The sequence below is a fragment of the Xiphias gladius genome, chromosome 4, assembly GCF_016859285.1.
Source record: "Xiphias gladius isolate SHS-SW01 ecotype Sanya breed wild chromosome 4, ASM1685928v1, whole genome shotgun sequence".
Lineage (NCBI taxonomy): Eukaryota > Metazoa > Chordata > Actinopteri > Istiophoriformes > Xiphiidae > Xiphias > Xiphias gladius.
This window is the reverse complement of record NC_053403.1, coordinates 14,231,750-14,251,145: the sequence shown is the minus strand read 5'-3', so window position 1 is coordinate 14,251,145 and position 19,396 is coordinate 14,231,750. Positions and strand designations below refer to the sequence as shown.

Here is a 19,396-nt window from a genome sequence, read left to right as displayed (position 1 = left end):
TGTAAGGTAAAGGGAAAAACAAACAGAGAGAGTGTGTTTGTCCATGACCGCATTTGTGTCACTACCCATTCATTAACTCACATACTACCCTGTGACACACATTTAACTGCCTGTGCCTCATGAGTATCATTTGTCTCCTCCATCACACACACAAACCTCTCAGACACCTTTTATCCTTGTTGCCACATGCCGAATATTATTATTACCAGCAGGAATGAAGGCTATGAAAATGAGAGCCAAGCTGTAATAAAATGGAAATATCCTTCATATCCTAAACTCTGCCTGACCAAAGATTTCTACTGGACATCTCAAAGATGATGGCAAAGGTGCCAAATACCTCAGGCTGAATTTTGAAGGAATATGTACACAATAATGCATAATGTCTCTATTTAATGTAATAATACAACTACAAAAACTATCTTTTTTAAAATGTCCGCCCCCATGTAGAAAATTGAACTTTGTTGGAACACGTAGATGTCCAATTTACTCTATTGTGATGCTGTCATACCGTGTGGAATAAGTAGAAATCTAAGAGGTAAATGAAGGGTTAATAAGGAAAAATATGACCTATTTCATAAAGTGTGCCATACAGAGTGGGACCCTGCCCCCCTCATCCCATCAACCCCTCACCACAGGTGGAAGGGGATCCACTAACACACTCCATGACAGCACTATTCACTATTTTCCCATTAGCGATCACTGAAAGAAGTCACAGACGCAAATTAGGTACTGACAGGACTCTAGACATTGTTCAGTGTATCTCTGTTCTCCCTTTAAGCTCTACCACGACTGTGGTTATGTAACATAAACACCAAGGCGACTGGGGCGTTTTTCAAAGACCCCATTCATACTAATGCTGCTGCAGGTGTCCAGGTTGTCCTTGGTTATGTAACTGCAATCACAATAGCTATCCCACTCCTTATCAATCATCATACCCATCAATTGGTCCCTTGCTCTTGTGTGTGGGTGTGTGTGTATGTGTTTTAGAGAATGAGTCATCACCATCCCAGCCAGACAAAGCCACGCTGTATTGTATGTGTTTGCATGTGAGTGTGTGCACTGAGAAACAACACTGAGGTGTGTAAGAATATAAAACAGGGCCGTGTTGCCGTCCGTTTACTGTATTCTCTTCACTGCAGCCCTTTTGCTTTTTTCCCATTTTCTTTCATTTTGCTCCGGTTTTCTTCCAGGCCATTCTCTCTCACTCTCCATCAATTCCACCTCTTGCCCTCACAACCAACAGATCTGTCACTTGTATCTCAGTGGAGATACCCGGTGTGTGTGTGTGTGTGTGTGTGTGTGTGTGTGTGTGTCTCTGTGTAGAATTAATGGGTGTTTTGGTGCAGTTGGAGCAGGCTGACGGGTTAAAGAGAAGGGGTGAGTCATAGCTAGTTTTCACTGCAGAGTGTGTGTGTGTGTGTCTGTGTGTGAAATCAATACAAAGCGTTGGAGTTATGGAGTTAAACAGGGTCGACCTACAGTGGCTCTTCATATCTCGTATGTGGTTTTGTTAACCAAGGCTCAATGGATGATAAAAACGGAAACTTGCAACATACAGCGAAACCTAAATATGGACAGAAATGCATTCTTCCTGTGTTTGCCTTTGTGTGGCATTGCCAAGTACCCCATGACAAAGTTCAGCATACAGACATCATGTTCTGCACTGCTCCCTACATACTTTACAATATCTCGGCACACTCTGTCCAAACACTACACAGCTCAGGCCCTCAAAGTTGGTTTGTCAAACCCTCCCAGAGCGTGATGCTTGTTCAACAAACGGAGCAGTAACAGGGACACTTTCCCTCGCATGCCCAACACACCGCTCCCTTCTCCAGGAAGCCCCCCACCCCAGCGCTGGCTAAATGCAAATGAGCAAAGCTTCAGTATGAAATTGGTCAGCCCGTCAAAGTGAACTGTATCAGTCACTGTCCGGCAAGTGTCTCAGACTCGGACTTAGGAAAGTGGGGTGATGACACTGAGGAGTTACGGTTACATTTTAGAGGGAGTGGAGATGAATAAGACACCAGATGATGACAGACAATGTCAGATTAGTCTTATGCGTGCAGAGACAGACAGGAAAGCTCTTGGGATATTTGTCATGGTCCGATATGTTGGTCTTTATTCTTTACTTTTTATGCCGTTGTTAACGTAGAACTGTCCGGTGTTGCTGGATACTGAGTATTCAGCTTTTGTCCTGCCTGCTGCAGCTATTCTGCATTACGCTCATTGTGATCGGAAGCTTTTATCAGGAATTGTTAGTCTGTATTTGGCAACAAAATGTTGTTGCAGTTGTTTGAACTGAAATTAAACTTTTCACTAGCCCCTGAGAGGCACAAAATATGAACTCTGCCATATTTGAATTAATATATAATTAATGAATTATATATGAAATAAATTAATAACATTTGTTTTCTTTCCAAAAAAGTCCCTAACAGGTTGCCAAACTCCTCATCCTACTTATTAAAAATCTATCACAGCACCTTTTTAATCTAATTACAAAGCATCAGCACAATTAAAATGCGGGTATCTTAGCTTAGCCTTGACCCAGTGCTTTGCATAGCCTTCATCCTGGTGCTACTTTCAGTCTATCAGAGCCAAAGCTAAATATAGATATATAGCTTAATGGCACTGATCTTATTATATTAAGATCAGTGTACTAAATTTATGACACCTGCATTTTTCCCATTGGGTGAGTAGCAGAGAAAATAAAGGGACAGAGGAGAGGAGGTTTACTGGGTGTTTGAAAGAAATTATAATTAAACAGACAAAGAGTAGAAATGAGGGACTGACGGAGCTGAGCGGGGAGACATAAATAGAGGAAACACCAGTGAGAGAGAGCGACAGATGAGAAGAGGTGAGAGAACTGTTTTTTTAGAAGATAGAGGAGATGAGGTCAGAGCATCTACCCCACTGCCTGAGCATGACCAGAAATCAGAAGCACATAAATCCCCTTGATAAGGACGTACGGTATTGGTACACACCAGCAGACTGTCAGATACTCTGCACACACAAACACACATAAAGCTAATGCAAACGCAGCCTTTCCACCAATCTCTTGCATCACGCCTGTTCTGTTCTTGATGAAGACTTAATCAAAAATGAAAAGAACATGAACTTTTGCTGACTGCTGATTGTGCTGACATGTTTTCTCTTTTGCCTTACATTTTTTTCTCCAAAGTTACACAAACTACAGTGACACTTACAGCCCACAGATTATGTGTAAATAATTTGTACATACAGAAGTGAACTGCCAATGAAATACTAACTGGAATTAAAATGGTATAAAGGGACTGCTGTATTTACAGCCCACATACCACAGACTTACACATAACATAATAAGGGAGCTTTCTAGTACATTTTCACTGCTTTGTCCTAGTGGCCTTGCACTAACATTTAAAAGTAATAGCCATTACCTGAGCTGGGCTTATTCGTTCTTGCTTTTAGAAAAATTGCTCACAAAGAACAGGGCAAAAATATTTACATGTAAATACATAGAATATACACAATGCATAAAGATACACCCTTCCTTCCAGGATTAGCCCTAAATTTTAGAAATAACGTCCTCATAATTTGGGGGTTTGGAGGATGTAAACAGGAAGTACAATGTTGCCATGGAGTAGGTTCATTAGCTGTGGGCTACAACTTTTTTTTTTTTTGTGTCTATATTTCTTTCAATTTTGGCAAATTGACATCATTTAAAGCATTCCAAATGATCTTTTAGCATTTCCTGTTTACAATGTACCCATGGTTGTACAAACAACTCTCACTTGTTTACCTTGTTACTGAAGAAAAACTTAAAAACATCATGATTTTCAGGCAAGTTCTGGCAAGTTCTGGAGTTTTTCTCTTTTGCTTCTAAGGAGATTTATTGACGTTTAGCTGCAATGTATTCTGAGATAATGATATCCTTGATAAGTGTAAATCACACTGAATCTAAAGACATGTGTATTGTGCATGTGTGTTCAGACTTGACTGAGTTATGACTAAGAGAAGGAGTAGGAATTTTGACACAAATTGCAGCAGATAAAGGAGGTCTGTGTCACAGGCGATTCTGAAATTCCATCAGCTGACCATGTTGATGAGTGGGCTAAATAAGTTGGCCAAACTACAATAGTTAACTCCCCGTTGTTGTTAGAACATCAGTGTGCACCTGCCCCTCATGCAGTATCTTTGCGTCACAGTACTCCCTCTGTCTCCCCCTTCAACTCTGCATAGTTAAAAAAATACACTGATAGTGTTGACTGATACACTGTCAACACTGTTATCCTATACACAACTATACAGTGCTACCCAGCGTAATATAAATCCCTCTTAAACTAAAAGTTGTTACTCCTTATTTCCTAATCTCTCGTCTTCTTCTCTTTTATCCTGGTAGAAGTACCCGGAAAGTATTTTATTTATACTCGCTATATACAAAATAATCGCCCTGTAAAATGTGGGCTCTAATCTCAAGTGTTACTGGAACTTCTCGAGTCAGATCCAATATAACAACAACTGGAATTTACGCAAGAAAAGAACAAAAATGGTTTATGTTTTTGGCATTAACATACAAATAAATATGATGCCTATTATGCCTATAACGCCGGCACGGAGGTATAATAGGCATTATGTTTTAGGGATGTCCGTCCGTCCCCTTCTCGTGAATGCGATATCTCAGGGACGCCTTGAGGGTATTTCTTCAAATTTGGCAGAAATGTTCACTTGGACTCAAGGATGAACTGATTCTATTTTGGAGGTCAAAGGTCAAGGTCACTGTGACTTCACAAAACACGTTTTTGGCCATAACTCAATAATTCATATGCTAATTATGATAAAATACACTTAATACAATTAAAATATAAATTATTATTGATTATTATTTTAAATAAATAAAATTCTTTTGAAGTCTTCACTACATATATGAGTCTGGACAGACTGGAACTGACTGGTTGACAGAGGCATACAACCATGAGGCGGTAATTATAGTTTTTATCTTATATAATATAAAATATATAACAGCAGAGCCATTACATAAATTGCTTATCTGGCATCATGTCCTTATGGTCTGTTCTGAGTTTGGATCAGTTGATAGTGTTAATCAGTCAGGTCTATTCAGTATTGGTTTCAACACCAACCTTATCCGGAAAGGGCTGACCCTCTCAGGTCCTATTTGTGTTTACTGTTCAAAAATCATTCATGCAGGGGAAAAAGAGAGAGAGAGAGGAGAGGGGAGAAGAGGGGAGAAGAGGAGGGAAGGCAGGAAGTAAAGCACAGAAGGTGGCAGGGGGGTGGGGGGGTTGAAGAACTCCAAGGAGATGAGAGAAGCCAAGCGTGTCCAAAAAGAACAGTGATTTTTATCTACCCGTGCAGCCTGTGAGATGTGGCTGACTATTGATTAGAGCTCAGTTGACAGGATTGGCACAACGCAGAGGGAGAAAAACTGCCTCTGAATTCTTTAGAAATTAGTTTGGATGCAGAAAAACTCTTACCTAATTTTTCAGTGAGGTAAGATTATCTTGGTAATGTTTCTTAGAGTCAGCGGGAACAAAGCCATGATCATACCGCACCTTTGTCCTCACAGTCAAACAGGCCCCGCTCAGATGATCAGTGGGTCACTAGTGTTTTAAACATGTGTCTCTTCAGTTGGCCTTCCTGTTTCGCTCTCCACGGCAAGAAAACACAAGGGCACAACCTTTGACCAATCCACCTCTCTTGTTCTACCTCAGGCATGACAAGGCCCTGCAGGTTTAAGCTCTGGTCCAAGAATGCTAATGCATTGTGTCTGGGTTGGTGAATTAGACAAGGAAAGGGGCAATGATGGTTAGCCGATTCTACTCAAAGCTCCTGCCAAGTGAAATTGTGAATCAGTCACAAGTACAAATACAATTCAGGTGTGTCATCAGATTACAGGTCAGGGGAATTTTACTGTATTAGCTGTTAATACGTCTTCTTCGAAAAAACAATTTTCTCACTTTTATGTTACGTTAGGTTTCTCTTTTGTGTACTGTAGGAATTATGTTTCTGCTGGACTTAGCACTCCAGACTTTGGTTCATGATGAAGTCTTATCTGAGAAGGGCCTTTTCCGAGAAGCAGCAGATCTCAGGCAGTTCACTTCTTAATGGAGCTAATGGTTAATGGCTTTTGTGCCATAATCAAAGATTGCATCGCGCAAACTCTGGACTGCAGACATCTCCCACGTAGCTGTTTAAATCTGAACTGTGAACGCAAAATTTATGAGTTGACTGTTTTCCACAAACATTTAGGTCAATTTTAAATTACCAAACTCCTTTTTAATCTAATTACAATGCACCACCACAGACTGCAGTCTACAAAAGACTATAGACTCTCAGTGACAGTCTCCACAAAAACGTATGATATATTGCAGGGTTGTTGCATTGGATTGCATTAAATGTAGCTAGGTGTACCTAATGAACTGGTGAACACTGTTACGCTGGTGGGTCACCCCGTGCCTCCCCTCACTTGCAAAACAGGTAACACAGCCTTGCAAAAAGCTTTAGTCGCATTTGCCATGAATTTCATTACTGTCAAAACGGTTTTTCAGCAAGCATTGGGAATAAGAGGGAATTAAGAGGAACAGCCCACAAGGTCCAATTATATTTGATACAAAGTGTTGCACAGAGAACACAGGGAGCCAAAATCCCTTTCCAAGTTGTTGGCTTGTCACGCATACTGTACAAATACCAGGGAGGAATGCCTCTCACTCCAAACTTCTGTTTGTACTCATTTCAATAGTTCAGCTAATTGACTCAAAACTTTTTTTTTCCTGCTTGTTAAAGACCTCAGCACATACTCACATTCTGTCCATATAAATGCCAAGCATCAGAACCCCCTGAGTCTTTCAGATTCTGTTCTTAGTAATGAAACTGGTGAGCTGCCAGTTTCGCTGGTAAAAAGCCAGTTTATATCAGTTCTCCTATTAAAATCATCTCTTATATCCTTTATAACCTTGATATTTTTTCCTGCCATCAGCCATTGCCCTATTTATTGTTATCACTCTCCTCTGATTTAAACATATTTAAGCAGCATTTAAATGATGGAACACTCCCATGGTCTGGAAAGCAGTTCTAAACTACCATGGTTTAACATACACTTAGCAATGGAAAACTGCTAATCCCTAGCAATGCTTTTGTTCCAAAGCCAAGTGGCAGTGGAAGAATGTGGTTGGAGTAATAAACTTGGAATTGCTTTTCTTACATGATCATTCTTTGCTCACAGTAGATGTATATATGCACATCCCAAAATGGCACAGTGCATTTGTTTCCATTGTTACTGCAGGATTATATAGGATCTTTTTTTTGCCAAAGCATGTAGCACTTCATACCTTGGCTGCAGTTTCCCACATTATTTGTCGTTATACAGCGGGATGCGTGAATTAGCTTTGTAGTGTTTTCCCAAACCCTAGCTATAACAGTCTAGAGCGTATCTGAAGAGGGAAAAGTAAGGTAGTTTTTTTGTGATGTTAAGAGCCATCCTGAGTAATCTGCGTCAGGTTTCATAGAGATAGCGAAGGCATTTGAGGTACATAGGCAGAGATACACATCAGCATCACTGCATGTCATGCGGTGAAATGTACAGAAAGTGATTTTTAGGAAGGAACACAGCTTTATTTCCAATAATTTCAGGGTTTCGATGCAGGAGTGATTGAATAAATACTTTATATGATGAGGGAAACTGATCATTCATCATTTTGACATAAGAGATGATGCTGTTTTTCTTTTCCCCAGTTAAAATATAAGTTAGGTTCTATTAACTGATGTAAAATGTCAATGATGTATGATATATTCAGTGTATAATCAGTGTCTTTAATGTTCCTAAGGCGCTAATGGGAGGTGAAAAAAAGTGCTGTATCAGTTTCTACACCTCCTGCAGATTAAACCCTCCATATCTGGTAGATCCACTGGCATTGATATCTCTTTCCCTCATGCTCCCCCTCTCCTCCATCCCACCCCTTTTCTTTCCGCTGACCTTGGCCCACTAGAAAAAAGGTGCACCCTCCCTTCCGAGTTTCATTCTGAAGGAATCTGGGAATTATTGTTGTTCTAATCTACCTTGAGAACCTGCCTAATCCCATTTTCCATCTCGATGTTCCAGGGCTAAAGCCAAAACTTCTGCGCCACAGAGGCTCAGAAGCACCCTGACTATGCAGTGTAACTTTTTTTTTTTCACATACTCAGCTCTGTTGAAACTGCTTTGTGCACTGAGGGTTTTGGGCTTATGGCACACACTCGACAGTTGAGTTTAAAGTTGACCTGATCTGCTTCCACATGGACAATATGCTTACTCACGGCATTACTAGTGGAACAACAACAAGCTTCTGTGGTTGTGCTTTGTCACTACATACTGCATTTTGTTGTACTGTAAAAGGCTCAGACCTATTGGTCTTACTGTATTCCATTTCTTGTGGATGTTGACCTGAAGATGTGGTTTTGTGGTACTAAATCCTTGAAAGTCCATCAACAAAATCCAATGTAGCAACAAAATTGAGAAGTAATCTAACATTTGTAGCAAAGATGTAAAATTAGCTTATTACAATGCTAACCAGTGTTGGAAGTATAGACACATTTGCTTTGGATCAAGTCTGGATTTGGTTGATAACTCAAGCGGTTGCTTCACCACTTTGGTCCAGACTGAAATAGCTCAATGACTACCGGATTGCTTTGACCTTTTTTTTTTTTTTTTTTACATCCATTCATGTTCCCAGGAGGATGAATCCTATTGACTTTGCTGATCCCCTGACTTTTCATCTTACATCACCAGCAGGTTGACAGTTTTGCTTTTGAGTGAAATGTCTCAACAACTATTGGATAGATCACTACCACTAATTATGTGTTGACCACAACTCACCCCCCAGAACTACAAATTCATGAGCGGCCAGATACTGCCCACTAGTTTGTATTTGTATTTATGAATGCACCCTTAGTCCTGTTTATCTGTAAGGACAATCACAAATCTGTGACATACACGTATATCCAATTTTATTATGCATGAGAAAGTTTGCTTCCTGTCACTTGTCACATTAGGTAGTCAAATCATTTTAACCTCAAACATCTAAAATAAGATGATCCTTGTCTGTGAATATATGTTTTCACCTTTGGCCAGTTTAGTCAAACTGTGCTCATGCAATATGAAATGTTTGTGTTGTTATGACTGTCTCAGTGAGACAGGAGGTGAGGTTCAATGTCAAAACAAAGGAAAACAAAACTAATCTCATCATTGCCCGTGAAGTGAGGCTCTGTGACACACAGATATATTCTCATCTTTCTCTTTATAGAGATGAGAGAAAAAGAAAGAGAAAGAGAAATATGGGAAAAGATGCAGAACAAAGTCCAGAGAGAGGAAATCTTTTTTAATTTCCAAGAAAACTTGCATGGGTTGAGGCACAGTGGATTGCCAGAAAGTCAGGGTTCAGAGACCTTGTCTCATTGCTCCTCAGGAATTACAGATGAAAAAAGTCATAGTATGACCCCAGAGGATGAAAATGGCCGCAAACCCAAACGCAGCTTGGGGTCGATATCCCAATTTTGAAATTTCAAACTTACTCCTTGCTCTGGTTGCCTGTTAAACAATTATAGTACATTTCTCTCCATCCTGCTGTCTTGTTTCTCAGATACCAGCTCTCATTTTTCAGGTTGACTCCCCCCTCTCTCTGTTGCTGGCGCAGAACAGTATTTCTGAGGCTGAATCTCCAATGGGAGATTCTGTATACTCGATGTTTGTATTCCATTTGGACTGCCAGAATCATAGTTCTTTGCCGATCCACCCACTGGGATCTGACTTTCCCCCACGCTCATTCATTTTAAGACCTGTGTTTGCAATCTAGGAATAGAAGCGGGGAAAAGAAAGGGAAAAGAAAGAGCAGTGATCTTGCTGTTAATAAGTAAGTCTTATCTCTGACAGAGAATAAGATGGCTTATGTAAGACTGGCTTGCATTCAATTCTCTCTGTTTATCTGTCTTTCAAACATATTTTTCTTTTCCTCCACATCTCTTGCTTGCACCTTATTCCCTCATTCTTCTTTTGTCATTCCCCCCACCAATGCTCTCTGGCTTTCCCCTTATTTCATTACTCTCTGATGCGCCGACATATGTGGGACATCACACAGCCTGTTAGAGGTAGAGTAATGCACCAGGGAGATCTGGTGGAGGACAGTAAGGGATACGCAGGACAAGGCAGAAAGCTATGAACACTATTATTGTCTACCATGTATTGTACAAAGATCTTATGCAGAGGTATTGCTTATAGGGGGGACAAAATGACAGATATGTTTTACAATACAGTACATGAGCTGTAAATACCAGTTCAGCGAAGTTTATAATAATATTTTTTGCCAGTTTGTCTGTTGTAAAGACAGTCAGATTGGTTGGTTCCCCAATTATCCTATTAAATATCTTTCAGTTAAAGCAGTATTTCTCTGTCGGTGATGTGTTTCTGCAAATGTCACTGCAAACCGCAGTTATAAAGGGATCTACACAGGAGTCATATGGAGAACTACTAGCATTCTATTTTTTAAAATTTATTTGGCGTGCTTAATTCTAAAAACTACAAGGAATCAACTAACAGTTGGTTTAGCTTTACCTGAGTCATTTTAAAAAACGTATTCAGCCCATGGTAAACTTTTAACAGTCAGTTGTTACTGTTCAATGTCCAATTACAAGGAACTGCACAGTGTGCGAGCCACTTATCGTATTATTAGCCAGTGCCTTACCCTTTTTGTAAAGTCATTGGATGAAACAATCAAGAACTCAAACCTAACCCTATAACCGTAAAGGGGAGCACACCAAAGCCTGTTTACTACTGCATATGTGAAAAAAGTTGTTTAAAGCCTTATGTGGCTCCAGAGCTGCACTGTTTATGGCTAGATCTACTGTATGACAGTAAAGGGCAAATCTTTAGGTGAAGGTTTTTACATAACTTTGTAAGTGACTAAAACATTGTTTAACACAGGCAAAGGCAAAGGCAAGGGGCAGTTAAAGAGGTCAGTGAGGAGGCAAAGAGGATAGGGGTTTGATGAAGTCTGGATGTGGTGCAAGTGATGTTTTTATTGTTTGATTTACAAGACTGTGGCTGATGTGTACATCCTGGCCTTAGTATGAGAAATTCCCTGGACTATATTACATCCCGAGTTTATGAGGTGAAATAACCGATCTTAGAGGAGAGGCCTGATGTAACCTAAATAATAGCAGGACTGTCTTAAAGCGCCGTAGCACAAAACCAGGTCAAAGGGCATGGAAAGGGGTTAAGAGGAAGGGGAGTCTGGACATGTTATGCACATATGTGTGTGTGTGTGTGTGTGTGTGTGTGTGTGTGTGTGTGTGTGTGTGTGTGTGTGTGTGTGTGTGTGTGTGTGTGTGTGTGTGTGTGTGTGTGTGTGTGTGTGTGTGTGTTGTACTTCCTGTGCACATATTTTCTTAGCCACTGAAAGAATGCATGGCACCTTCTCTGGGACAAGGTTCAGTAAGAGGCCATACAATAATGGATGATGAACTGCATGATAAACATGTACAGCTCTGCCTAATAAAGAGCAGTTTATGGGTCTGTACATGCATAACTATGATGAAATGTTTCTTAGAGAAAGCATCTTTATGACCGATGCACACAAACACACAGAGACACCTCATCTCTGTCCTAGACGTTTTTCTTGATTATAATTTAAAGTTAACAGTAAATACTGTACGTAAATACATATATGCACTTGAGGTGAAAAGATAAAGATGTGAATCAGTATGCAAGATGTGAAAAATCTGGTAATGTAAATTGAGAGGAACAGAACAATTAGGGAAATAAAATCATACATTTATCATTTGTGTTGTAATAAACTGAAAGTGAGCAAAGTAAATTACAGCATTTTGATGAAAAACTAAAATCCATTAAGCTATAACTGTAGTAATTATATAATATTTTTGGACTATGAAATTGCTTATGATTATCATTATTATTTTGAAGGTGTGATTGCTGATTCTAGCTCCAAACGTGTTTTTTACTGGTTAAATAAAGGTTCAAGAATTAACGTTTGTTTAATCTGTCCAAAAACTGAACCATAACAACCCACGGGATATAATGTGTTCATTTGTGAGGTCTAGAGGTGATGGTATTACCCCCAGTATTTCCCCAAATGTGGAACTATTCCTTTAACACGTAGACAGTTTTTTTTTTTTATTCTCAGGTTTAGCTAAATGACATTGTAACAATATCTGGCAATTAAATTTCTGTAGCAGACACAGATAAAGGTGGTTCTTACACACACACACACACACACACACACACACACACACACACACACACACACACACACACACACACACATTGTTATGACAGAATATTAAATATTAATATAGTGTACTTGACATCTTCTGTAATTGTCTGGATCCATTCTGTCCCTCCAGCACCGAGCTATGATTTTAGTCAAGGGAACAACCATTCACACACAGGGAAAGTTTCCTGCCATGTTGCAAGTTTGGACTCAAACACACAGGCACACACACAATCTGAGACACACACATTCCCCCATGCCAAGTTGTGGTAATGTAGAGGCCCAGCAGAGCAGCAGCCACTGATAGAGGCCTTGATTAGACTCATTTGAAATGGCTGCAGTCACTGAACCTGTCTACTCTGTGTGCCAAGGACAACATTTACCTTACATAACAGCCATTCTGGGTCACTAACACATCCATCTAAGCAATTTTCTTACCTCAAGAAGTATGTGCACCTTGACCTTACCTTCCATTGTCCCCTGTATGGTATATTTATCCCTCACACCTTCTCTCTCTCCTCTGTGTGTTTGTGCTTTAAGGGTATTTGTGTTTTACGTCCGTGGTATGTATTCTGTCAGTGTCGCAAGTCACACGCCAAATGATAACTGTGAAGAGGAATTTGTGGTAAAATTGTTCTCAGGAGAGAAGAGTGTGTCGCTGTGCGGCTGTCACATGCCCCGAGACTCCTGCTAAGGCTGAGCCTGACTCACTCACTGCCTCTTGGGCAATGCCTCAAATGTTTTACTTCTAAAGTGATGATGTTGACTCTAGCTGTAGTAATTCGTTAGCTGATCTTGATTCCTGCTTTTTATGAAATTTGACCTTTTTGAAGGATTAGAACGACTCATATAAGTACGCTCTAGACCCTACAGTACATATTTTTTTCCTTAATCTCTGTCATGTCTTTGTATTTTTGTTCATCGGTTACTTTATTTAAAATGACCCCTGTCACTCTTTAAAAGCCTTTCTTGTATTAAAATATAAATGACTACTGAAATAATATGCACTCCAAGGGAAAGACATAATTAGACATAATTAAGATTTTTTTTTTTGTATGATAAGTGTATTAAAAGACCTCAACAGTATGAGCATGTCATTCATGACATTTCAACCAAAAGTCCCACTAGAGGTTTGGGTTGAAAGTAAGACTCACTGTTGGTTCTGTGCTTATGGGTATGATTACATGTTAGTCTGTTTAGCCGATAAGCATGTGACCTGTTCCCAGAGGCACTGAGGCATTTATTCCACATATTTGGTTTTAAACTTTACTGGCCTAATGCAAAGCATGATTGATCTACAGGTCAGGAAGTGGAAGATGCTGGCTCGCCATCATGGCGATGGTATGGGCAAGCAGAAAGAAGCAGAGTCAGACGTCCATCTCGGAGGTTGTCAGTCCTGGGGGATCCACGCCTCGCCCCTCCTGGCCAGCCCTGTCATGCTGGAGTGCTCCATCTGCAGTGGACCCTACATCAGCTACGCCCTGGAGGATATCTGGCAGCCACGCCAACGCACACAGGCAAGTTCATTCTGTCTGCAGCTAATTAAATTACAGGTAGCAAACACTAATTTATTACAGTAATCCGCGGACCACAAAGCAGGGGACTTCCAGGTGTCCTTGATGGGGGAGTTCGGGAAATCCCTAGGGAAATTATGGATTGGTAATGTCTTATTATAATGTCTTGTTATATTATACAACAGATGTTAGCAACATACAATTAAAAATTGTTTTCACTCTGTTTTCTCTGGGTGATGTAGGGTAAGCAATTCCATGTTTTACAACAAATGGTTAATTATATGATAACACTAACTGGCAGTTGAAAAAATAATGAAAATACGTGTTAGGGGAAAACATGTCATGGATTTTATGTTTGATGTAACTTAGTTATTACAGGAAACGCTACACACCGTCATATGTTTGTCCATCACTAACTGTTAATTTCCACTTACGGTCTCCTTGAGTGGTACAGTTTGCGTACAGCGTATGTTGACATGATTTGAATGAATGCTGCTCTATGCACAGTTTTTCTTTTCTGATTCACCTCAAGTCTGGCCACAGATGATTTTGAAACTGTTCACTGAAGGAAAAAGTGCTGACTGCGACACCACTTTTGTTGTGGACCAATAGTGCTGATTGGTATTCAATATAACATGATCCACCTTTGTAGCAGTACTTGTAGTACTTTCTTGTAGCTTTCCATCATTCCTAATCTTTCTGTTCCTGTTATTAGAAAATTGACGGAGCACAAGAAAATGAATCAGTTTAGGCAAATGAAAGAGAATCCACATTTAAAAGTACTATTCAGGCATATGTGTAACAGACTAACAGTAGCACAAGGTAATATTTAATAGTTTTCTCTGCATCTTAGTTGCTTTGCACCTTTTCTGCACTCCTACCAGACGACATTGTCAAAAACATGTCTGGGAAAATACTGTCTTATGTTATAAGAAACCATTAACAGTTTAGTGGCTTAACCCAACTTGATTTTAAAGGTAATTCAGCTATTTCCTAAAACACAAAATCAAAATATGTAAAATTATGATTCATTAAATCATCTTCATACTTTTGCATTTTTCTTTTATTTCCCTTGTGTTTTCATGGATACAAACCAAAGAAAAACACCAAGAGAAAATGTACTAATTTGTTCAGTGGTAAAAATCAAAACACTTCTAGCCTTTTTGCTGTAAAATGAGCTTTATCTTCTGACTCACAGTTAAGTCATTAACGCCTCTAGCTCTCCTTGACCCTTACAAAGACAAAAACTATTCCTTCCTCTATCCCTTTTTGCCTCTGCTAGAACAAGCCACACTTTCTGTCCACCATGAAATATTAATGAACAGAAAGCCTAGATTCACCATTACTATGGATACGACTCCATCAGATCTCCTCACAGATCTCAATAAAAAATCTGAAGTACAACAGAGGAAGGACATGACAGAAGTGAGGCAAACTAAAGGGGAAAGGACAAAGGGGCATGAATGGAAAAGTAATTTTGACTGTAGAGAGATGCTGATGGGATGAGGGGGAATGAACAGCAAGTGATACGTCTGTGTATGTGTGTGTGTGTGTTTGTATGAGTGTATCTGAGAGGAAAAGATAGATAGACGAGGCTACTGTCAGTTATATTAAGACTTATACAGAGATGAAATGACCAGCATGATAGGCAGACTGTTGAAAGCAGCGCCTCTGAATGTTTAAACAAACTGATGAGATTGAAACAACTCATGCACACACGCAAGCACACACAAACACACACACACACACACACAAACACAAACACGCACATGCCTCAGCTTGTCTTTTTCTCAGAAAACACCCATGGGAGAATACTGAGAGCTGCGATAAGTTTTCAGAGCTGTCGCATGGAATAGCAAACTAGGCTAAGACTGTATTTAACAGAGCCACTTTGAAAAGTTGATGACTGACAGCGACATCTTGAAATACTAATATCTGACACGACAGTGCAGTTTCTTGGGAATGTCCCGAGATGCAAATGCTGCTGGTCCTGTGACAGCTGCCAATTATACTGTTACTGTATATGAAAAGGAGAAGTGGGACAGACTTAAGTAACTGCTATTGAGACATACATGCATGTGTTTACTCGCATATTTCTGAGCCTTTTAGCCACATACAGGAGTCCTTTATTGACCTATATAATCAAATGAGGCAAGTCAAAGATCAACTCTCATACTCAAACACAAACACCCAACTCCACTTGCACGTGCAGTGATAAAGAGAACGTACGTTCACTCAAGTGCTTTACTTAAGTACAGTTTTGAGGTACTTGTACTTAATGGCACAAGATACTTCTAATCCAATACATGTTGAGGGAAATATTATATTTTCCAGTCCACTTCTTTTACTTATCTAAGGTTCCAGTAATTCATTATTTTTCAGATTAAGATTTTACATAAAAATACATTATAATCTTAGAAAATACAATACATTGGTTTACTGTATATTAGGGGGGTAAATAAGAATGAAGCAGATGTGCTGTTCAACCCCAAGTTGAGTAAGATCAGTTTCAAACTGGCGTCTCGCTAAAGTATAGTCTTGACATTTTATAGAGCAGAGGTTTCTCACAACATTCAACGCAGGACCCCAAGTGATTTAGGGCAGTCTCACCATGGACACTCAGCTTCATTAAAACATTTCAAAAGGGGGTAACCAACTGAAACCGGGGCATGAACCAGTCTAGGTTGGCAACCAATGGTTTTGGGAAAATGCTGATTTAGCGTGCTGCCATTCAAAAAGGTCATAACTCAAGTGTTCACTGTATGCCAAAACTCTTCTGGAGCTAAGAAAAGCAGCTTAGATCAATGATCTCCAAACTTTTTGGCGTGTAACCGGCGTCTGTCATTTTTCCAACCCATTTTAGATTAAACCACGGCCACTGCCATATAACGAAAGCCGCGACAGAACAGCTGAAGCCCTATCCCTAACCCTAACCGATACGGATGTGAGTGCAGTTTCATCTAAACTAGGTTAGGAAAAAAAATATATAAGCATGGAACTGTTTAAAACAAACCAATTTTTTCATTTATTCTTTCACACAACTAACTGTTAAGGGTTACATTTTTCTAGTTGTTCACAGTAAAAAAAAATGATTAGAAGAAAATAAAAAAAGAAAAAAGAAAAATTCAAACATGATTTGGTGTAGCAAAAATATGGTCCTTCTACTTTCCTTACCTGTTAATCATTTAAACCCTCAGATTTGTCTTGTGTCCCAATCCCTAGGCTGGAAACCACCGGTCTAGATTGTACCTCGTCCAGCCCATATTTTTGAGTTCATCTAATGGGAACTTCCTCTAGATGTTTAACACCTATTACAACTGAGCTGAACTCAACTGAATTCAAACAAGAAAACTGCCAAAACTGGATTTGCAGGATTGGATACAAAGTCTGAAACGCTGACGTTGTGTGTAAATGCATCAACAATGTATGCTTCCCTAAATACAGTTCCATGAGCATTTTGCTTCGTTTTCTACAAGTGGTTTTAACTCAGTATGTATACTATATCATGGAATTGAACACAGCTCCTGCATTGAGGTAAATCTGTATTCTGTACATCACCAGGCCGTAATAAAATACGTCCAGCTTTTCATTTGCTTGTCTCTGTTGTTTGAGTGTTTTAATTGTTTTTACTAAGTAATGCATTATTTCTCTCCCAGGCGATGGACCTGTACTACCACAATGAGTCAGACCCAGACAGCTACTGTTGCCCTGGCGACAACAGTAAGTCACCACCAGCTAAGCCTGTTGACTTGTATTCTTCCACTACCTCCCATCTTTCCTTCTTTTCCATCCATCTTTCATACTACGACTGCACAAACTCTTATTCCTCTGTTATTTTTCTCCATCACCTCGCTCTGTCACCCCTCGGTTATTTCTTTTTATTATCTGCAGTTTTGTTTATTTTCAACATCAATCCAAAATTATCTTCTACCAGTCATTCTCTAGTCTATTTTTCTCTTGTGCATTGTTTCCTTGCCCTCCAAACCCGCTGGCTATGGGAAAAAATGATTCAGCCTGTCCACACACGCTTTGCAACGTTACCTTACCTCACCACTCAGCCCTCTAATCCAACCTCTAAACAGGATAATAACTGTTGTCCATATACCAAGATTACTATTTGTTGTTTTGTGGAATCTGGCAAAACAGTAGTTACATGCACAATACACAGGACTGATCATCATTCATATGATACATTGACCTTCCCTGGTTAAAACTTCACTGCAGCAGAAATATTTGTGTATGTTTCTGTGCTTGTTGCTTACATGTGTTCCACTGGGCGATAGTCCAGAATTGGTTTACTATTGTTTTATTGGTTTGTACTTTAATTTTCCATCATGCCCATTTTATGTGCCACAAAGCAATCATCCAATCCAAAGGGCACAATCTGTGCATGTGTCACATTTGGGCATAGATCTTATCTAATCGCTTTTTTATTGGTACCTTTACCTTTGCTGGGAATCTTGCAGACATGAGCTGTTCACGTGAGTGTAATTATGTGTGTGTGTGTGTGTGTGTGTGTGTGTGTGTGTGTGTGTGTGTGTGTGTGTGTGTGTGTGTGTGTGTGTGTGTGTGTGTGTGTGTCTGTGTGTCTGTGTATTTGTGCTCAACATTAAATAATTATCAGCAAAAAAACTTTAACTTTTTTTCATTTTAAACTCAGAAAAATGTCAAATTCTGTTGATTTTTAACTGTAAATAATTAGTAGACCAAAACTATCATTTAAAATATTGTAATTACTAATGCATTGCATTGCTATAACATTACTTTGCTTTTCCACATAGGAACCATTCATTTCCGCTCTTGGATAGTATGCACATTCTTGTCACCAGTGGTGGAAGAAGTATACAGATTCTTTACTTAAGTATACTGCAATATAAAAATCATTCATAACAAGTAAAGTTATGTATTTAAAATGTCACTGAAGTAGAAGTATTTCATTAAAGAATCAAAAGTAAAATTAGTCTTGCCCCTTTGAGTGTTATACTATTATACATTATATTATTGGATTGTTATTGCTAGTGCTACTTACGCATTAAGTGAGGGTAGTTTAATCTATAACAGTGCAACATATTTTATATAGCCTCATTACAATTTCTTTACAAAGTCTTTATCTGTTAAACTAACAAATGTGTAATGTATAGGTAAAGGGGCAGTATAAAGAGGAATTGTCGAATAGTCGAACACTTTGTGGCAGATCTGCAGGTACCTGCTGCCTGCTGGAACATCTTCAGGAGAGCAATGTGACAAGAACCCTGTTCTGACGAAAATATTTTTTGCTGGGAGTAGTCTGCTCGTTAATTGTGGGAGTTTTCGGAGAGAAACCCAAGCAATTAGCCGAGCTGGTGACAAGCTGTTCCTGTGGCCTCGGCCGTGATGCTGCTACACCCTGTCGTTCCAAGTTCAGCAATTAGTGGCTTTAGAGTGTCACATATCACAGTCATGTACAGTGTTGCAGCGATGTGTGTCACACAAGGAGCAGCTGAGAGCAACGGAGCGCGAGGTATAGATCCAGTACCAATGATTATAGGGAGTAGAGTTTGAAATTCTAAGTTTACAGAGGAGCAAACAGCAAACCATGTCTGTGTTCTTGTGGAAAAAGTACAGAGTGGTCTTATGTAACAAAGCATCTGC

The 19,396-nt window shown here is 39.5% G+C and overlaps 1 protein-coding gene across 1 annotated transcript in view; it reads left to right on the top strand.

Annotated features, from left to right (window-relative positions):
- Positions 1–19,396, top strand: part of sgk1 (serum/glucocorticoid regulated kinase 1) — a 34,730-nt gene that overhangs the window by 5,072 nt on the left and 10,262 nt on the right. Inside the window, exons 2-4 of the mRNA XM_040125587.1 lie at positions 1–6; positions 13,553–13,768; positions 17,422–17,485. The exon at positions 1–6 is cut by the window's left edge and continues 234 nt beyond it. Of these exons, the coding sequence (XP_039981521.1) occupies positions 1–6; positions 13,553–13,768; positions 17,422–17,485 (286 nt within the window). The remainder of the gene's footprint in view (positions 7–13,552; positions 13,769–17,421; positions 17,486–19,396) is intronic.